The sequence below is a fragment of the Schistocerca serialis genome, chromosome 10 (assembly GCF_023864345.2).
Source record: "Schistocerca serialis cubense isolate TAMUIC-IGC-003099 chromosome 10, iqSchSeri2.2, whole genome shotgun sequence".
Taxonomy (NCBI): Eukaryota; Metazoa; Arthropoda; class Insecta; order Orthoptera; family Acrididae; genus Schistocerca; species Schistocerca serialis.
In genome coordinates this window covers 192,189,501-192,210,329 of record NC_064647.1, presented here as the reverse complement: position 1 = coordinate 192,210,329, position 20,829 = coordinate 192,189,501, and the positions used below count along the sequence as shown (strand labels likewise).

Genomic DNA, 20,829 nt, shown 5'->3' with positions numbered 1-20,829 from the left:
AATAGGTCAGGAGTTCACTACACTCAGCTGGCGGCTACACGGGTAGCGGAGGCTGTGCGGCGTGGACTGGGTGAATTTTTAGGTTAGAAGGCCTCGGGAAAGTATGGGGTGGGCTGCAATCTCAAAGGGTGCATGGCAAATACAGGATGTGCTTGGATCAAGGAACAGTCGGAATTGTAGTTGTAAATTGTTGTAGTTGTGCTGGGAAAGTCCCTGAGCTTCAAGCGCTAATAGAAAGCACAGAAGCAGATATCGTTATGGGTACAGAAAGCCTGAAATAAGTTCTGCAGAAATTTTTATGAAGTCTCAGACGGTGTTCAGGAAAGATAGATTAGGCAGAATTGGTGGTGGAGTGTTTGTGTCTGTCAGTAGTGGTTTATCTTGTAGTGAAGTTGAAGTAGATACTCCGTGCGAATTGGTATGGGTGGAGGTTATACTTAACAGCCGAACTAAGTTAATAATTGGCTCCTTCTACCGACCCCCAGACTCCGATGATATAGTTGCTGAACAGTTCAGAGAAAATTTGAGTCTCGTAACAAATAAATACCCCACTCATACGGATATAGTTTGTGGGGACTTCAACCTTCCCTCGATATGTTGGCAAAAATACTTGTTCAAAACCGGTGGTAGGCAGAAAACATCTTCCGAGATTGTCCTAAATGCTTTCTCCAAAAATTATTTTGAGCAGTTAGTCCACAAACCCACGCGAATTGTAAATGGTTGCAAAAACACACTTTACCTCTTAGCCACAAACAATCCAGAGCTAATAGAGAGCATCATGACTGATACAGTGATTAGTGATCACCAGGTTGTTGTTGTTAGGCTCAATACCGTTTCTTCCAAATCCACCAGAAACAAACGCAAAACAATTTTACTTAAAAAAGCAGATAAAGTGTCACTAGAAGCCTTCCTAAGAGACAATCTCCATTCCTTCCGAACTGACTATGCAAATGTAGATGAGGTGTGGCTCAAATTCAAAGATATAGTAGCAACAGCAATTGAGAGATTCATACCTCATAAATTGGTAAGAGATGGAACTGATCCCCCATGGTACACAAAACAGGTCCGAACGCTGTTGCAGAGGCAATGGAAAAAGCATGCGAAGTTCAGAAGAATGCAAAATCCCGAAAATTGGCTAAAATTTACAGACGCGCGAAATTTGGCACGGACTTCAATGCGAGATGCCTTTAATAGGTTCCACAACGAAACATTATCTCGAAATTTGGTAGAAAATCTGAAGAAATTCTGGTCGTATGTAAAGTACACAAGGGGCAAGATGCAGTCAATACCAACCCTTCCAAACACTTCCACCTTATAACACAGGCAGCTGTGACCCAACACACTGACAATGAACTTCTTACTCCCTGCACTAACTCTCATTCACACAATCAACAACTTTGCATATATTAAGAGTTTTCTGCTTTGTTGCAAAACTGATTTTGAGCAGGAATACAATGCACTTTTTGTAGAAATATGTATGAAAAATCAATGTAAAAGGTCTAGATAATGCCAAACAAAACTTAAAATGCAAAAAATTGTTGCAACACGGAATCATTAATGATCGAAAAGCGTTGTACTGAGAGAATAGGATTTCTGTTGGGACCGACAAAAATGATCGTAAAAAGCGGGAAAAGTAACATGCGTGAACATAAAAATGGGGTTTTACAGTAGATCTAAAAATGGGGTTTTACAGTAGATCTGCACAAACGAAAATGAAGATGGGCAACCATCAATGATTACTGCACAGCACATATAAACATGTAAAACATCAGTGAGGTTCCAGCTACAATTCTCTCCCTCCCTCCAATCCACAACCCCCTCTTCCATCCTTCCTCCCCCCCCCCTCCCCCTCTCTCTCTCTCACGCATGATGGGTCTGAGTGGTAATGGCAAAGTGAGGATAGCTGTTGATATACTTTTCGGGATGTGAGGTCGTGGTCCAAGAACTTTTCTGCTCCATTCTACAAAGTGAGGATAATAAAAGATAGAAGTCACAGATCTGGGTATGTGGAGCACAAGAGACTGGAAGTAGAGGAAACAACAATGAGAGAAGGGGGAGGGATGGGGGATGAGTGGGTTGGTAGTGGTGCTGAGGGAGGGGCAGGGCAGAAATCTGGAGAAGGGGAGCGTGTCTGCTGTCTTGCCCCCTTCCCTCTCCCCGAGCCACTCCCGTCTTGTCTTGATGTGGCTCTCTCCTTTTGTAGACATACCTCTTTGTCAGATCATTCTGGTTTGCTTTTTTAACGGCCACGACCTTCGTTAGCAGCCACTATCGCTTTCCAGTAGCAGACCAATGCACACATAGTTTCTTTCATTTCACAGAAGAAAAGGCGTACCTGCCACCGTAACAGAACTGATCAATGCAGCTTATTTGGTTACATATGGTAGTAAACAATACTCAAAGTTGTGGACCTCATCATATTTTGTGTATAGGACTTCGCAATACATTTTTCTGGAAATATATTAATTCTTTGTTCTGTCATCACAGTTAAACTGTAACAAACTATCTTGTAAACATAGAAGCATTAAAACACCTTTAATCAGAATGATAATCAAAACTTTCATTTGTTTGACATCGACTATATCAATGATCACTATCAATAACGTTATTTATTTTACATTTAAATCTGAAGAAGTGACATAAAAAGTAGAATATAAAATATACTTTGAAAATTTTTTGTAAATATAACTTCAAGAACTGATGTCTCACATTACCGTGTTCAAACTCAAGTTTATCGTAGCTCTCTTTGTAAATGGACGAAGAGTCACACATCCCATACTGTAGTTTTTAGGGTTAAGGTGGATGTATCAGGTTCTTTGTTCATTTGTGTTGTTTTTCACAAATGTGCATACACCAACTAACTAATAGTAACAGAAGGATAAAATGAAGTTTAAAATGCAACTCACATTTGAAGCAAGCATCGCACAAGATCGTAAACTCACCACCTTTTTGCAGCCATGCAAGAATTAATCATACTCTTACAGAAAACAAAGCCAACAAACAGTTCCTGTCAGGTTTTTATCGTCACAGTTAGCTGAGTTTTTACACTACAACCCAGTCTCATTTTGTCACAACCAAAGAAGATACTAACATTAAAAACCAGGTTTTATGTTAGCTATAGAAACAACCGTATTACTTACTTTTGGTCTCTCTGGTCTCCTGTGACATCAGGCAGATGCGCAAATGAATTTCCGAGGCAGATCACTGCATCGAAGCCATCTCCGATAAGGTCAGCTATATCATCGGCGAGGGTCAGCCAATTGGCTTCCTCGATTACTGAAAATGTATTTACAATTATAACAGTGAACTAGACAAATTTAAGCTTACAGGCAGTATATCGTAAGACTTAAACTTGAACTTCATCTCAGACACAACCACGTGACAATTTCAAATTAGGACAAAGTTTGGTTAGCAAACTTAATTAAAAAGCACAGATTTTTCACTTTTTGTTTGTTTTGTTAACTGCCTACATTCTTCCTAGTATTACAATTTACATAAATGTTGAAGAGCTTTAAAAAGAGCAAATACTGAATAACCCTGTTAAAATACAGAGCTTTTAGAGTATCTTCAAGATATTTGGTCACAAATGGAGGTTTGAACACTTTGTCTCCTTCTTCTTTTTCCTGGCTTCATCTCCTCTCTTCACAGGGTCTGCATATTAATCTGGATTTGACAATGTCAGTGACAGAAGGTGGCTGTATGCCATTCCTCTCCTTGATGGTACTACTTACACATGATCTTCAGTACACTGATAAATTGTTGGTGCAAGGTGTATGTGCACTACTCACTATTTTATCAGTTTTCTTTATTCATTTAACACCCTCTGACAACTCAAATAATTCGAATCTAGCCTACAGTTTAACAACTGTTGTAGTTATTGACAGTAGGCATTCTGCTGACAACCATTAAAAATATTTATTGCTATTTTAATTTAAACATTTTGTCATTTTATAGCTAGTGAAAACAAAAGCTGCCACCAAATGAAGACCAATGGCATTAAATTTAAATTAATATAGCATTAAAACTAAAAACATAAAAAGTACTTACATAGGACGCCAAAGCCCACTCTTCAACATTAAGTTCTGACATTACAGAACACAGTTTCCAGCAGTTCAAAAGCAAATATGTACTTTGGTACAAGTATACCCATCCTATCAAATACCATGTGAGCATTCGAATTAGGTAGTGGTTGGATTTCAATAGTGGTAAAATGATGAGCGAGTAAACAAACAGTCCATGTGAGCTCAGAACTAAAAAGATATCAATATCTGGAGTTGATATCTTACAGCTGTCGGATGCATATTGTAATGAATCTTGCCTCCTCGGAACTTTTGCACGTCAATTGAAATGTTCAATTCCATACAAATTTTGGCCCAACATGAGTTAATTTTCATATTAAAATTATATATCCTACATCCAAAGTTTTTTTTGCATATATTTGATTGCAAAAACACTATTTTTCTGATAACATAATTTTATTTTCCATATTAATCCATTTTGCAACACTGACCTCGAACCATGAAAATCAGTAATAACAACTGTCAACTTACATGATGCAAGAACTACTTTACAGTAAAGATAATATTGTTATGCCTCAGTTTTCATATAAATAAAATTTATGTCTTTATTTACAATTTTTCTAATTTTACTATCAATAATATAACTGGCTGTGTACAGTTACAGGAAGCTGTTATTTTTCACAGTGTCAAAATTTGCAGCCTTTGCTATGAACTTTTAGGCACATAAATCTTCACATAAATAATTATTTCCAGAGAACATTGTGTAAGTTATAGTCAAAAAGCAACTTTAACTAAGAAAGTCCTGTTAATAATAATTTAGATTATATCTGGTTCTAGAAGGAATTGGAAGCTATGTATGAAATACTTATAGAATTTTTAGGCTCCAAACACGCCAGAGGTAACAAGAACTAACAATATTCCAGTGACTTGTCATTGAAACACCTTGGACCAATAATTTTGGAAAGCTTATATAGGAACAAAGAAGACACCCTAGAAAACAAGGCAGCCATAGCAAAATTAGTAACATTTATCTGCCAATTTCAAGTTTACTCCCTTCAAAAATTATTTAAATGTTGACATCAACAGAATAGACAAATGAGTGTTGTAAATTTTGCATCAGTTTATCCATGAAGATTTAATAGAAGGGACTAACATTATATGTGAGTATGTCATCCAGGATTAAAACATTACCTGGAATATTACAGGAAACTTACGATAGGGAAGCAGATAAAATTACAGTGTAAATGAGAAAAGTGTAAAGAAACCTCAAGTACATACTGGCTGTGTACATGAAAATCAAGTAAGATGATGTAGATCATCACCAGAGGCAATGGAAGAAATACAGATAAATACAAGAAATATAATGAAGCTATGTTATGTGAAAAAAAGTGTTTCTGTATAAAATAAAATGCTAACAGTAAGTGAAATTTGGGGGGGGGGGGGGGGGGGCTGCAGATGCTAGTTAGGATGTGTCTGACAATAAAAGTGACATTGCAGTAGATGACGGGCAGATCAGGGGGATATTTTCAATGTCATCTTGGGGAAATTGGGAAGACTGGACACACAATTTGAATATTGAAAACTCAAAACAAAAATAATATTGAAAATTTAAAATTATAGATGCAAACAGAAAGTAATAGTAATATTGAAAACTTAAAATTATCTACGCAAACAGAAATCAAAAACAATAACAATGAATTAAAATCAGGGTAACAGGAAATAGTGAAAGAACATAATGAACAGTTGGGTTTTAATCTATAATATCAAATATCAGAACTAATGAAAGAGCCGAAGGCAAGTTTTAAAAATCTGAGTGATAATTAGACATTTTTGGAAACAGAATTAAGATTTTCACAAAAAAGTCAAAGATAGTCGTAGCCCAGTTGTTAAACATAAACAATCTGTTGTAGAAACTGATACTACTTTTGTGGTACCAGAAACTTGTGGTAACACAACCCGAAAATCATGACTTATCTAGTGTCAACAAAACTAAAATTAATCCATTAAACTTCGGGCGTGCAGCCACGCAAATAAAATTTCCTCTACTGATATTTCGGCTGCGTATCGTCCGGCCATCTTCAGAGTGAGTCACAAGACTGACAACAAGGTGCCAAGCGCGGCCTTATATGCTCCACCATGGTGGTACAACGCATGCGGGTCACAGATGCTGGTTGGCAGCAGAGACATACGCTTACACATGCGTCACCTGTGGCAAAGGCTTACAGACATTCGATTTGCTTATCGATGTTTGATCGGCGGCGGTGACATGATGACGACTTCTCTGCAATTTAATTACTCCAAGAGCCGGATTCCATGCTTTGTCCAAATTAAAACCATTATCTCTGTTTATTAAATTGTTGGCTAATCGAATTTCTATAGCTTCCTTGAATACAGATTCCCAAAATGAAGAGGTGGATGTTACATTCTTCACATCACTGTAATTCATGGAATGACACGTATCAATACAATGTTCGGCCACAGCTGACTTGTCTGGTTGTAATAAGCATGTGTATCTTCGGTGCTCCACACACCTCTCATGAACAGTGCGTGTTGTTTGACCTATGTATGACTGCTCACAATTTCCGCAAGGAATCTGGTACACACCCGCCTTACGAAGCAGTAAATCGTCCTTCACAGAACCGAGTAAAGCCACAATCTTCGTGGGGGGCCGGAAGACCACCTTAACACAGTGTTTCTCAAGAACACGGCCTATCTTTGAAGAAAGAGCACCCACATAGGGCAGAAACGCCCTAGATCTGAAGAAATTTACTATCTTCTTCCCCATCACATACCTGCATTTTAGGTATTGCATCGAATGCTCTACGAATTTGTTGCAGAGAATATCCATTTGATTTAAAAATTGTCTTGGGGTATGTTAGCTCTCCTTGCAAATTGTCTTCATCGGATATACAATGCGCCCGATGCACTAAGGTCTTAAGGGCACCCATGGTCTGAGAAGGGTGATGGCAGCTACTGGCATGAAGATATAGATTTGTGTGCGTTGGTTTCCGATATACGGTATGTCCTGATGTGCCATCACTTTTACGGCGAACAACAACATCCAAAAAGGGGAGGCAGCCGTCTTTTTCTATTTCCATAGTAAATTTAATGCTAGCATGGATGGAATTCAAATGCTCAAGAAATCGATTTAATTCATCCATACTATGGGGCCATGCCACGAATATCAGTAGAGGAAATTTTATTTGCGCAGCTGCATGCCCAAAATTTAATGGCTTCGCGAGAAGTTGAAAATGCACAAAACTAAAATTATTTCTGTTGAAAACAATGATCCAGTCAGGGCTAATGAAGAACCAGAATTAGTAATCAACACTGATTCTGTCACTTGAACATCTGCATGCATAAAAGTATTTTCAAATACGATTCTTTCCTTCAACAATGTTTTGTTATTTTCTAATCAATTACAGCTTAACTGGTGCTCATTGTACCAAGAACAATTCTGTGAACAGTTTAGAAACAGTAATGTACAGGTTTGGAATAATGCTGCAACTAATAAAATGCTTACTACAGGACCCAAATCACAAATTTCAGTATACAATGACAAATATAGACAGGTACGTAATGCTGATGAAAAATTTGAAAATATTATTGTTTCCTCCAATACAACTGAAAGTATGTCAGCCAGTAAGAGTGAAATTATATTTGTTTGTGGTCAAAACATACACAGTTCTAGTTTGCTGATAAGTTTTAAAGTAATAATGAGTGAAAAATGTAGTAGTAGCACTGTGCATGCTTACAGAAACTGAGTTGAGGAAATTATTCTTGAACTACATTTGAGTAAGAAGAAGTTGCAAAAATTATACTACATGACATCATGGAGAGGTACGCAAGTCATCCACATATAAGACAATAGTGATAATACTAAAAATTTTGTCTCCGAGTGAAAATTCTAAGGCTTTTCTGCTTTATTAGTTAAATTTCAATGAGACTGATTTAAATATGGACTTTGAAATTTTTGCTATGATATGGACAATGTTTCAGAGGTACATTTTATATTGCATTTGTTGTTGTTGTGGTCTTCCATCCAGAGACTTGTTTGATGCAGCCCTCCATGCTACTCTATCCTGTGCAAGCTTCTTCATCTCTAGGTAACTACTGCACCATACATCCTTCTGAATCTGCTTAGTGTATTCATCTCATGATCTCCCTCTATGATTTTTACCCTCCCTGCTTGCCTCCAACACTAAATTGGTGATCCCTTGATGTCTAAGAATGTGTCCTAGCAACCAATCCCTTCTTCTAGTCAATTTGTGCCACAAATTCCTCTTCTCCCAAATTCTATCCAGTATCTCCTCATTAGTTATGTGGTGTGCCCATCTGATCTTCAGCATTTTTCTGTAGCACCACATTTCAAAAGCTTCTACTCTCTTCTAGTCTAAACAATTAATCGTCCATGTTTCACATCCATACATGGCTACACTCCATACAAATACTTCTAGAAAAGACTTCCCGACACTACTGCACCATACATCCTTCTGAATCTGCTTAGTGTATTCATCTCATGATCTCGATTTTAACAAATTTCTCTTCTCCACAGATGCTTTTCTTGCCATTGCTAGTCTACATTTTACATTCTCTCTACTTCGACCATCATCAGTTATTTTGCTTCCCAAATAGCAGAACTCATCTACTACTTTAAGTGTCTCATTTCCTAATCTAATTCCCTCAGCATCACCTGACTTAATTAGACTACATTCCATTATCCTGTTGACGTTCATCTTACATCCCCTTTTCAAGACACTGTCCATTCCTTTAAACTGCTCTTCCAGGTCCTTTGCAGTCTCTGACAGAATTACAATGTCACCTAAAACCTTTATTTCTTCTCCATGGATTTTAAATCCTACTCCAAATTTTTTTGTTTCCTTCATTGCTTGCTCAGTATACAGATTGAATAACATCAGGGATAAGCTAGAACCCTGTCTCACTCCCTTCCCGACCGCTGCTTCCCTTTCATGCCCTCGACTCATATAACTGCCATCTGGTTTCTGTACAAATTGTAAATAGCCTTTCGCTCCCTATAATTGACCCCTGCCACCTTCAGAATTTGAAAGAGAATATTACAGTCAATATTGGCAAAAGCTTTCTCTAAGTCTACAAATGCTAGAAACGTAAGTTTACCTTTCCTTACTCTATCGTCGAAGATAAGTCATAGGATCAGTACTGCCTCACGTGTTCCAACATTTCTCTGGAATCTGAACTGATCTTCCCCAAGGTCAGCTTCTACCACTTTTTCCATTCATCTGTAAAGAACTCGTGTAAGTATTTTGCAGCCGTCACTTACTAAACTGATAGTCTGGTAATTTTCACACCTGTCAACACCTGCTTTCTTTGGGATTGGCATTATTATATTCTTCCTGAAGTCTGAAGGTATTTCGCTTGTCTCATACATCTTGCTCACCAAATGGCAGAGTTTTGTCATAGCTGGCTCTCCCAAGTCTATCAGTAGTTCTAATGGGATGTTGTCTACTCCATAAGCCTTGTTTTGACTTATGTCTTTCAGTGCTCTGTCATACTCTTCACACAATGTCATATCTCACATACGTCCCCTTCCATTTCCATAATATTGCCTTCAAGTACATCACCCTTGTATAGATCTTCTATATAGTCCTTCCATCTTTCTGCTTTCCTTTCTCTGTTTAGAACTGGTTTTCCATCTATATTCATACAAGTGGTTCTCTTTTCTCCTAAGGTCTCTTTAATTTCCCTGTAGGCAGTATCCATCTTACCCCTAGTGATATGCACTTCTACATGCTTACATCTGTCTTCTAGCCATCCCTGCTTAGCCGTTTTGCACTTCCTGTCGATCTCATTTTTTAGACGTTTGTATTCCTTTTTGCCTGCTTCATTTACTGCATTTTTATATTTTCTCCCTTCATCAATTAAATTCAATGTCTCTTCTGTTGCCCAAGGATTTCTACTAGCCCTCGGCTTTTTACCTACTTGATCCTCTGCTGCCTTCACTATTTCATCTCTCAAAGTTACCCATTCTTCTTCTATTGTATTTCTTTCCCCTGTTCCTGTCAATCATTCCCTAACGCTCTCTCTGAAACTCTCTACAACCTCTGGTTCTTTCAGTTTATCCAGGTCCCATGTCCTTAAATTCCCACCTCTTTGCAGTTTCTTCAGTTTTAATCTATAGATCATAACCAATAGATTGTGGTCAGAGTCTCCATCTACCACTGGAAATGTCTTAGAATTTAAAACCTGGTTCCTAAATCTCTGTGCTACCATTAGATAATTTATCTGAAACCTTCCAGTGTCTCCAGGCCTCTTCCACGTATACAATCTTCCTTCAAAGTGTTAGCTATGATCAAGTTATGCTCTGTGCAAAATTCTACCAGACGGCTTCCTCTTTCACTCCTTATTCCCATTCCCATTCCATCTCTTCCTTTTCCTACTGTCGAATTCCAGTCCCCCTTGACTATTAAATTTTCATTTCCCTCACTATCTGAATAATTTCTTAATTCTCATCATACATTTCTCCGATCACTTCATCATATACAAATCGGAGCTAGTTGGCATATAAACTTGTACTAGTGTGGTAGGTGTGGGCTTCGTGTCTATCTTGGCGACAATAATGCGTTTGCTATGCTGTTTGTAGTAGCTTACCCGCACTCCTATTTTTTTTCATTATTATACCTACTCCTGCATTACCCCAATTTGATTTTGTATTTATAACCCTGTATTCACCTGACCAAGAAGTCTTTTCCTCCTGCCACCGAACTTCACTAATGCCCCCTATATCTAACTTTAATCTATCTACTTCCCTTTTTAAATGTTCTAACCTACCTGCCCGATTAAGTGATCTGACATTCCATGCTCCAATCCGTAGAACACCAGTTTTCTTTCTCCTGATAACGACATCCTCCTGAGTAATCCCTGCCCAGAGATTCAAATGGGGGACTATTTTACCTCCGCAATATTTTACCCACGAGGACAACATCATCATTTAACCATACAGTAAAACTGCATGCCCTCGGGAAAAATTATGGCTGTAGTTTCCCCTTGCTTACAGTCGTTAGCAGTACCAACACAGCTGCTACCCCTCTTCAGGAACCACACATTTATCTGGCCTCTCAACAGATAACCCTCCATTGTGGTTGCACCTATGGTACAGCTATCTGTATCACTGAGGCACTCAAGACTCCCCACCAACTGCAAGGTTCATGGGGGGAGAAATTTAAGGAATTTTTTTATACACTCTTACTGCTAGAACTGATCAGTAAAGACGGTTGGTGGTTTGGAGTTTTCAAATATTTCATATTCTTTGTGTTTCATTTAGCAATGGTGGTAATGTTCAAATGTATTGAACTATGTATTAAAAGTTGAAATTATTCTAGAGTAAACTGCATAACCATTTTCATGTTTGGCATGATAGGAAATTAATAAATTTTTGGTTTATACTGATGCTGTGGTAAGAGTAATATGTACAAGACAATGTGAGTTATTACAAGCAACATCAAAAGCAAAGATCTGAACAGAAATGTTTCTCATGAGCGTCAGCTATTTTCAGTTATTCCACATGTAATGTGAAGTATGTATTACTCATGGTAGAACAAATGCATGAGAAATGACTATGCTCTTGTCCTGTTGTATGTAAAGTAGGTAATGTTGAATATGCTAGTTTTGGTATCTGTAACATGGTAAAGTGAAATGAATGTTATGTTGCTGTTACCACATTTCTGTGAGGCAAGTTTATTGCTGTTGATGTTAAATTGTGAATTGTAAGGGGAAGTGAATATTTTGTGAGAGGTGAGGATTAATGGAAATGTGTTATGGCTTTATGATGATAATGATGATTATATCACTGTAATATAGGGAAATATGATGTTAACAGAAACAATGGTGATGCAAAAAGTTATGGCTAAGTATTTGTAATTGGAGTAAGTGGATAAGAAATAATGTAAGAAATTACATAAAAAGAAAAAAATATAGTTGACATCAAAGCAAAACAGGAACTAAACACAGTAGGAAACTGCACTGTCCAGTGAAATGATAATAAGAGATGAAGTCACTATTACTTGAAATATGAGAAATGCCATTTAAAAACAAAAAAAGGTAGCAGCTGGAAAAAGACTAACTAAAAAAAAAGACATCTTATTTATTGGTACTAAGAAAACGGAAATGCCGTGTGGCTAGAGCCTCCCGTTGGGTAGACCGTTCGCCTGGTGCAAGTCTTTCGAGTTGACAACACTTCGGCAACTTGCGTGTCAATGAGGATGAAACGACAATGATAAGGACAACACAACACCCAGTCCCTAAGCGGAGAAAATCTCTGACCCAGCCGGGAATCTTACCCGGGCCGTTAGGTGTGACATTCCATCACTGACCACTCAGCTACCAGGAGCGGACATTGGAACTAATGAAAACTACTTTGTACATGGAATAATTTTGAGTACACTATGTACTTTCACTCTGTCTGTATGCTATGAAAATTTACAGCTAGTGTTTGTCTTTTATACTCTATCATGTCAAAACTGACTATATAATTTATTTTTACTTGTGACTATTACTTCAACAGGTTGAATTTCCATGCTGCAATATTTTTCAGTAACTTTATCTGTTTATCTTTGTTACAATTACATTATATTGTCAGTCTGTCTTCAACTGTTTCATTATAAAAATCATGTAAGTGTACAGTAAAATAATAATCTCACTACTATTAAATATACTGAATTAAAAATATATTTTGCAAACTGGACAGCAGGAAAATAAGACTTATTTACTGTTTATAATGAAAAACTTCTGATATGTAAAGCATTATTAGTACTTTGGATTTTTCACTGTGTATGGATCAATTGCTGTTCATGTGGGCCAGAGTTAGAAATGGAAAAATCTTTTACATGGATTACGAAAACCATGATCTAATATTTTGTATTATTGGTGTTTGGAATTAACTGAAGATAAATAGATTTCAAAAAAACTGCTGTCATGTTAGGGAACATACATGCATATTGAAAAATAAATTTCAATTTTTATATAAATGAAAGTCAGACTGATAAAATGTTACTATAGTCAGCCAGTGTTTGCAGTGCCAAAACATCTAGTGCTTTAGTCAACAAAAACTGTTTAAAACAAAATGAAAATGTAATTATTTCATAACCTATGTTAATTTTGCTGAATAGAGGCATACAGTAACAGAAAGTGATGTTTTTCAGATCGATGCAAAGTTAATGGTTATACGACTCTATGAGGCAAAGTGTATTTTTCTTGGTTTAATAATCATGTTGCAATATTAAGAATAAAATGCAAGGTTTATTAAGTAAAGCAGTTTTTCTATTTTAGGCATATTAATGGAATTATTATGAAGTTTTGTGAGATATTTTGTGATGTTCATGAGGCTTACATTGAAATGAAAATGATAAAATTGTATTGTGAAGTATGACACTAAGACAAGGTTTATGCTGTGATATATGTAAGATTTATGATGTTGATAACAACAATGATGATGATGATTACAATGTTTGGGAAATGAAATGTTAGAGATTTACTGATATTTTGTTTTGTAATGCATTGCACTTTTATTTATGATTGTATGCTGTATGAAATTCTGAGAAACGACTGTATGTAAGTTAGGTAACATAATGACATTAAATATTGGTTTGTGTAGTTATATTACTGATGCTTATGAAGTTTGAGCTGGGTCTGATTTATTGGTCATATTTGGATCATAGTTAACAACTCTATGATCATATAGCAGTGGCCTGAGAAAGAGTTAGTCTTGGTAGTAAATGGCCAATATGTGCTAAATATGTTGTTACTGACTATGAAGTATTAATGCCTTATGAAAATATTCAAAGTTGTTTCACGCTGTAAAGGCATATTTGCATATAATTAAAAAGTGCAGGATTGTTCAGTGTAACATAAAATGGGAGATTATTTTTGTTAAAAAAAATATAAAAAGTTGATATACACTTGTACGACCTGTTTTACTGAAATGTGAGATTATTTAGACCAGTTAAGACTATCGTTCTTTATTCTTCAGAATTATTATTGTGTATACAATTTTTTCTCCAAAATTTATCTTAAATTTAAAACAGATTAATGATCTCAATACTTCAATGTTTACCATTGAATCCAGTGTCATGTTGTACTCTGGTCTACTATTTTGAAGTTATTGTTATATGATTATAGAAAACAGGTGGACTTCAAACCTTAGCAAGTAACTCAAACCTTAGTTGGATGAATGCAATTTTCTGCTTATCTACAAAATTTTGTCTTCTACTGTCTTATCTGTTAATTATAATAAAGTCATTTAAATTATCTTTACTTAAGCGATTGTCATTTCAAAAATACTGTTATATTTTTATATATTTCATTTTAAAAGATGGACCAGAACCACGGTATTAAAATCTAATTATATTTTATTGTAATTCTAGTGAATGTTTTTCAGGAAATTATCTTTTCTTATATTTCTCATAATGCAATTTTGTATTATTTTTTTCAAGTGGTACTGGTTAAACTTGATGATGGAAACAAAGTTACTGGCACCCTTTTAGACCTATCCATGGCCTCATTCTATTCTTCTATATAAATTAGAAACTTATGAAGGCAGAGGAGTGGAATTAGACTTGCTAAGATCATACCTTGCTGACAGGAGACAATGTGTTAAGCTGTATCATACAACTAGGGGACATACACAAACAGTAAAATCTCTTATAAAATTTTTAACTAGGGTGTCTCTTAGAAAAGCACTACCAGGCCTTTTATGTTTGTTGTGTACAAAAATCAAACCAAGTAAGTTATGGCAACGATACTTCCTTCATAAGCTGGTGCTCTACAAAACAGTGACCAGTGCAAAATAATACAGAAAACATTAACCTCATCACAGAATATCCCACCGTAAACAAATTGGCACTAAATAAGGACAAGACAATTCTGATGGAGTTTCTGTTAAATTATAAATCAAGACAAGTAGATACTGAGCAGAGAATTCAGTTGGAACACTTGATAAACATACATTCCTGGGTATTACAGTAGATGAACATTTTACATGCAAGGAGCACATCAGCTATATGTATAAAAAAATTTCCTGTGACACCCTCCCGCTAAAACACCTTTCTAGCATAATAGTGCCACCTGTCTTAACACAAATCTATTTTGGAATCAGGCAATTAGGATAATAGCTAATATTAGTAAACATCAGTCCTGTTGAGAATACTTCATTAAGTATAACATACGAACAGTGTATTCATTGTATGTTCTCAGGACTATACTGTTTGTAAAAGAAAATATGGAATGTCGTATAATCAATAGTGAAATCCATACCTATAATACAAGAAAAAGAGAGGATTATCACATTTATTTAATAATAAAAGAGCGACATAGTCCATTTTCTGCTAGAAGATATTTTCGTAACAGACTGCCAAATAACATAAAACTGTTTAATATATATATATTTAAGGCAAAATTAAAGCATCTGTCAATTGCTAAGTGTTTGTACTCCATAAAGGATTTTTAATGATGTTGTGTATAATTTATCTTTATTTCTAAACTCTTATTAATGTTTGTATGTTTGTAAACCTACTATGTCCATGACTGTAAAAGTTACTATGAACAAATAAACCATTTATTTATTATTTACAAGGGGCATTTGAAAAGTCCGTGCAAAGTCTGAGAGATGGCACCACAAGCGCAAATCGAGGTCATGTTTAGTTAGTAGCATCTTTGGAAAGAACGCACACCAAGTTTCAGCCATATTGGTCTATTTCTTTGTGTTTGGCATTCATGTGAATCAAGGAAGCCAAGTGATTGTCAAAAAATGGACGAAGAAGAATTTGGTGTGGTGATTAAACATAACTTTATGAAAGGCAAAACACCTCAGGTGACTAAAGAGAAGCTTGATAAACATTATGGTGACTCTGTACCTTCGGTTAGAACAGTTTATAAGTGGTTTCAAAATTTTCGGAGTGGCCATATGGGCACAACTGATGCTGAACATTCTGGACGTCGTGTGGAGGTTACGACTCCAGAAATCATTCATAAAATCCATGATATGGTGTTGGATGACAGAAGAGTTAAGGTGCATGAGATTGTTAGTGCTGTGGGCATCTTGAATGAATGGGTACATAATATTTTGCACAAACATTTGGACATGAGAAAGCTATCTGCAAGATGGGCTCCGTGATTGCTCACGCTTGACCAAAAATGGAATCGTGTGAAGTGTTGCAAAGATGGTTTGCAGCTCTTCACGAAGAATCCGCAGGACTTTTAAGTGTTGTTTCGTCACTGTGAATGAAACATGGACACATTACTATATTCCTGAGACCAAACAACAATCTAAACAATGGGTTACCTGGGGAGAATCTGCACCAAAAAAGGTGAAGACCAGTCTTTTGGCCGGAAAGGTTATGGCGACTGTCTTTTGGGATTCGCAAGCGATAATCCTCATTGACTATCTGGAAAAGGGTAAAACTATTACGGGTGCATATTATTCATTGTTATTGGACCATTTGAAAACCGAGCTGAAAGAAAAACGCCTGCGATTGGACCGAAAAAGAAATCCTTTTCCGTCACGACAATGCACCAGCACACACCTCAGCAGTTATGGTCGCAAAATTAATGGAAATAGGATTCCAACTCGTTTTACAACCCCCTATTCTCCAGACTTGGCTCCCTCGGACTACTATTATTTCCCCAATTTGAAGAAATGGCTGGCGGGACAGAGATTTTATTCAAATGAGGAGGTGATTGCAGCAACTAATAGCTATTTTGCAGACTTGGACAATTCTTATTATTCAGAAGGGATCAACAAATTAGAACAGCATTGGGCGAAGTGTGTAAGTCTAGAAGGAGACTATATTGAAAAATAAACAAGGGTTACCCCAAACATGTAAGTAGTTTTTATTTTTGCATGGACTTTTCAAACACCCCTCGTATTTATTTATGAACATTTATTAGAAGGGAGTAACATAATAGTACCCACAATGGATGCATGTAATCAAATTATGTAAGTACAGTAGTATAAAATGGATAATGTAAGCAAAACCATGAAAGCAAGTAGTAGTAGTGTGTGAACTGAAAATTCAACAAACCTATGAACAGGAGTGCTCTTACTTTTTGCATTTTATGAAAATTCGGAACAGTGACCATTTTTAAATGTTGCAAATCTCATGAAAAATCTTATAAAAAATCAGTAGTGGTAGTGACAAAGGAATTGAAAATAAATAACTATTAGACCAACCTCACCTTCACTGCTGAATACTTGATGGGAATATACCACTGGAAGAACAATTTTTAAGGAAGAACACTTGCGAAACAGAAAAGAAAAATATTAGAAGGTTTATCAGTGGGAAAGAAAAGTACAGTGATGGAAACAATCAATCTGGTACTTATTAGATTCTCACAACAGCCTGTCTTCCATTTGCATTCTGTACTACTTTTTACACAAATTCATTTAATTTTACATTTGCTGTCACTGTTACTCTCAGCTGTTGGTGATACTATTGAGACTGTTTCACTGATACTGTGCATTTCTGCTCAGTACTTACCTTGAACAAATGAAACTTCTTCCATTACTGCCAGTAGAACATTTGAAATAGAACGCAGAGGTCCTGGCTTATGAAACAGTAGTCTCCATCTTCAGGGAAGAAAAAAATACCTAGTTTTGTGGGAGAGGGGCAAGGGGTGGCTTTATTAGTTGGGCCTCTCTCTAACCTTTACAGCCAATTCCTCTTGAGAATGATTCTCTAGTAGTCTTCATCAGTCTAAGATTCATACCGAGGTGTCCTAAAAGGCAGGATAGAGAACATTCTAAGAGCACCATGAATAATCACAAGTATGGTTAATTAGTTCGCAGTAGGGACAAAAATGCTCTTTGAATTCAGTAGGAAGTGCTGCACCAAGTGTGGCATGCACTGTGGAAATCCCAAGAAGGAACAGAGATTGTGGTTTGACATTACAGCAGTGGCAAAGCCATTGCAGACAGAAAGTAAAAATTGGTTGTGGTGTTTCAGAAGCAACTGTCCCCACCTCAGAATTCTAACTAAGTTCAAAAGCTGCCAAAAGGACAACAGTGTTCTGTTTCACAGACTTGCTCACCTTTCAAGCCCGAACCCTCATTGATGCGACAGTAAAGGCCATTCCTTCACATGACTGTGTAACATGCAGCCTTCCTTAAAATAGTGAAGTCATTTTAACATGCAACACACTTACTGGAAAAGCATTGCCAAAAGAACATAGACTGCCGTAAACATTTTAGCCAATTTGGCAAGTGAGTTGCAGCATTATTTTATTTACATTTTACCTTTGGTGATTTTGTTGCAACGCCTGGCTCCAGTTCTAGGTCGGCAGAGCCGCTAGGGAGCCAGGCTTAGCATAGGTGTACCTACTAGTCGAGGGTCCCGAGAGCGCAGGCAGCTACGGCTACCGTGGATTCCCATAGGGAACAGCACCAGATCTGCAGGCCGTGGTTCGAGGAGGGGCACTTTGCAATACTACAAAAACCAAAGTACTTATATAATATTTGGAAAACAAGAAAAATAGGAGACAGCTTAAACTACATAGAGACAGAAAAAACAACTAAATATTGTGAACTGTACAATGACCAGACAAAACATCACAATGTTCTCAGTCTATCTTCAATGATCAAACAGCTGCAGTACATCGCAGAGTCAAAACCAGCTGCAGTATATCACTACATTTTTAACTTTCCAGCCGAGCCAATGGTTGCATTTTTGTGTGCTGTACAGGAATCACTGGGTGATGTCACCCCCTGCAGGCATCATGAATGTGAGCTAAAAACTTGGAAAAAAAAAATTCCACAAGAATTCCAGGTGTGTGGAGGAAGATGTCAAGAAGCTCTTGATAAATCAGTTAATTAATATTTCAAAAGGACTGGCAGCATATTAATAATTTAAATGGGATAATATTCATATAATTAACACACTACATTCATAAAACTCAATAAAATTCAGTTTCAGTGCTAGATTAAAAACGCAGAACTCCCTGTTTTTTCCAGGTCAAATATAATTCCCTGATAACTCCAGATTTTCCAGAAGAATTGCCACACTGGCTCCAGCATAGCCTGTGTTCTCTGCCACGTCAGGGAGGAAAGAGAAGACTGCTCAGATTACACCTCTACCTACATTTTGCACGTCCACTGCAATCTTCAGATTGCATTACTGTTCCAGCAACCACACCATTATTCTGTAAAACATGCACCTCCTCGACACTTTAACTCCGTTCTTAACAAGCTGAGCAAAGACCTCAAACCCTCGCTTAAATGTAAACTTCCACCGCTGTTCTCGAGGGTTACCTTTCTTATAAAAAATTGTCTTTATTCATGAAATTGTTTTTTATAAAAACAATGAAAGACAAACTTCTCTGTACAAATTGTTTAGTTACTCTCTCAATACCTTTAACACTTGTACACTTTTGTATGCTTTCGAACAAGTTCTGCAAAAGTGCCTCAAAAAACACATGCTTTCAGAACAGACTCACAAGGTTCTTAAATCGACAGAGGTTGCTGTCCGTGCATTGTTTTGTCACACCAAGTAAATTGTCATGTAGCATACCATTTGCCATTACTTATTCTTCGATCTTTTAACACGATAGTTGTGACAAGTCCAGCGTATCTGTTTTGTGAACAAAGCGCTGTTGTGGATTCAGGTTCAACTGGGTACATTGCCAGCAGTTCACTGCTCCTCACATCTAGGCTCATATCAATACAACTGAGTTTGGGCCCCTGTTACACAGTTATATGTGGATTTTGCATTTGCTCAGTGAAACTGTTTCAGCATTTCCTTACACTATCTGATACAAGTCTTTGGACAGATCCCTTTGCAGATAAACAGTTGTACAAAACAGAGTGCACAGCAGTTTTATATATGTGTAAAGGTGCCTCTGTCTCATGGTAAGCCATGTCTCACTCCTCTCTGTCATGTTCCTCACAGTGTCCACATTCTCTATAATCTTTACCAATCCAGACCGACCTGCATGAAATACATTACAATAAAATTCCACAAACCGATTACAGACAACCTTTCATGAAACTGAAGACAATTGATTGCCAAAGGTTGAACAAAGGAATTCGAGGCACTGTTGATGAGCTAGGCATTCTACATCCACATCTACAAACATACTCTGCAAGCCACCACATGGCATACAGTGGAGGGTATCTCGTACCATTACTAATCTTCTATATGCCTCCATATGAGCCCTAATTTCTCTATCTAACTTTGTAGTCCTTATACAAAATGAGCATCAGCTGCAGTAAAATTGTTCTGCTGCCAGCCTCAAATGCCTTTTCTCCAAATTTTTCTCAATAATGCTTCACAAAACGAATATCGTCTTCCCTCCAAGGACTCCCATGTGGGTTTATAAAACACCTCCATAATACTCGTGTGTTAATCAAACCTTATTTGATGCAGCCCAGCATGAATTCCTCTCCTGTGCCAATCTCTTCTTCTCAGAATAGCACTTGCAACCTACGTCATCAATTATTCTAATCTCTGTCTTTCTCTACAGTTTTTGCCCTCTACAGTTCCCTGTAGTGATCATTCCATTTCATATCCCTATAAAGTGTTACACCCAAGTATTTGTATGAGTTGGTCAATTCCAACTGTGAATCACTGTTATTATAGTCATAGGATCCTATGCTTTTCGGTTTTGTGAAGTGCACACTTTTACATTTCTCAACATTTAAAGGAAGTTGCCAATCTTTGCACCACTTCGAAATCTTATCAAGATCTGACAATATTTCTGCAGCTTCTTTCAGCAGTACCTTGTTACAGACAACTACATTGTCTGCAAAAAGTCTGAGGTTTGTATTAATACTGTCTGCAAGGTCTCT

General features: G+C 36.9%; 1 protein-coding gene across 3 annotated transcripts in view; it reads right to left on the bottom strand.

The window, feature by feature from the left end:
* LOC126424548 (glycine N-methyltransferase) overlaps window positions 1-20,829 on the bottom strand; it is an 86,488-nt gene that overhangs the window by 16,914 nt on the left and 48,745 nt on the right. For all 3 annotated transcript variants that reach the window (XM_050087293.1, XM_050087295.1, XM_050087294.1), the window contains one exon: window positions 3,141-3,276. In XM_050087293.1, coding sequence (XP_049943250.1) covers window positions 3,141-3,276 — 136 coding nt within the window. The remainder of the gene's footprint in view (window positions 1-3,140; window positions 3,277-20,829) is intronic.